Source organism: Myotis brandtii, unplaced genomic scaffold (genome assembly GCF_000412655.1).
Source record: "Myotis brandtii unplaced genomic scaffold, ASM41265v1 scaffold743, whole genome shotgun sequence".
Lineage (NCBI taxonomy): Eukaryota > Metazoa > Chordata > Mammalia > Chiroptera > Vespertilionidae > Myotis > Myotis brandtii.
In genome coordinates this window covers 1,840,199-1,840,448 of record NW_005370960.1, presented here as the reverse complement: position 1 = coordinate 1,840,448, position 250 = coordinate 1,840,199, and the positions used below count along the sequence as shown (strand labels likewise).

At 67.6% G+C, this 250-nt stretch overlaps 1 protein-coding gene across 1 annotated transcript in view; it reads right to left on the bottom strand.

Moving 5' to 3' along the window:
- CAMK2B (calcium/calmodulin-dependent protein kinase II beta) overlaps positions 1–250 on the bottom strand; it is a 39,895-nt gene that overhangs the window by 17,435 nt on the left and 22,210 nt on the right. Inside the window, exon 12 of the mRNA XM_014530542.1 lies at positions 74–196. Within this exon, the coding sequence (XP_014386028.1) occupies positions 74–196 (123 nt within the window). The remainder of the gene's footprint in view (positions 1–73; positions 197–250) is intronic.

Genomic DNA, 250 nt, shown 5'->3' with positions numbered 1-250 from the left:
GCTCAGGGCAGCCAGGGACAGGGACAGGACCAAGGTCCGCCCACCCGGGGAGGCCTGAGGCTGCGGGACTTACGCAGACCCATGGGTGCTTCAGCGCCTCGTGCGCGGTGATGCGCTTGGCGGGGTTGATGGTCAGCATCTGGTTGATGAGGTTTTTGGCTTCGGGTGTGACCGTGTCCCACTCGGGGGAGGGGAACTGTAGGAGCAAACGGTGCTCAGGGGGGTCTGGGGCCCCCCAGCGGGCCGGGCT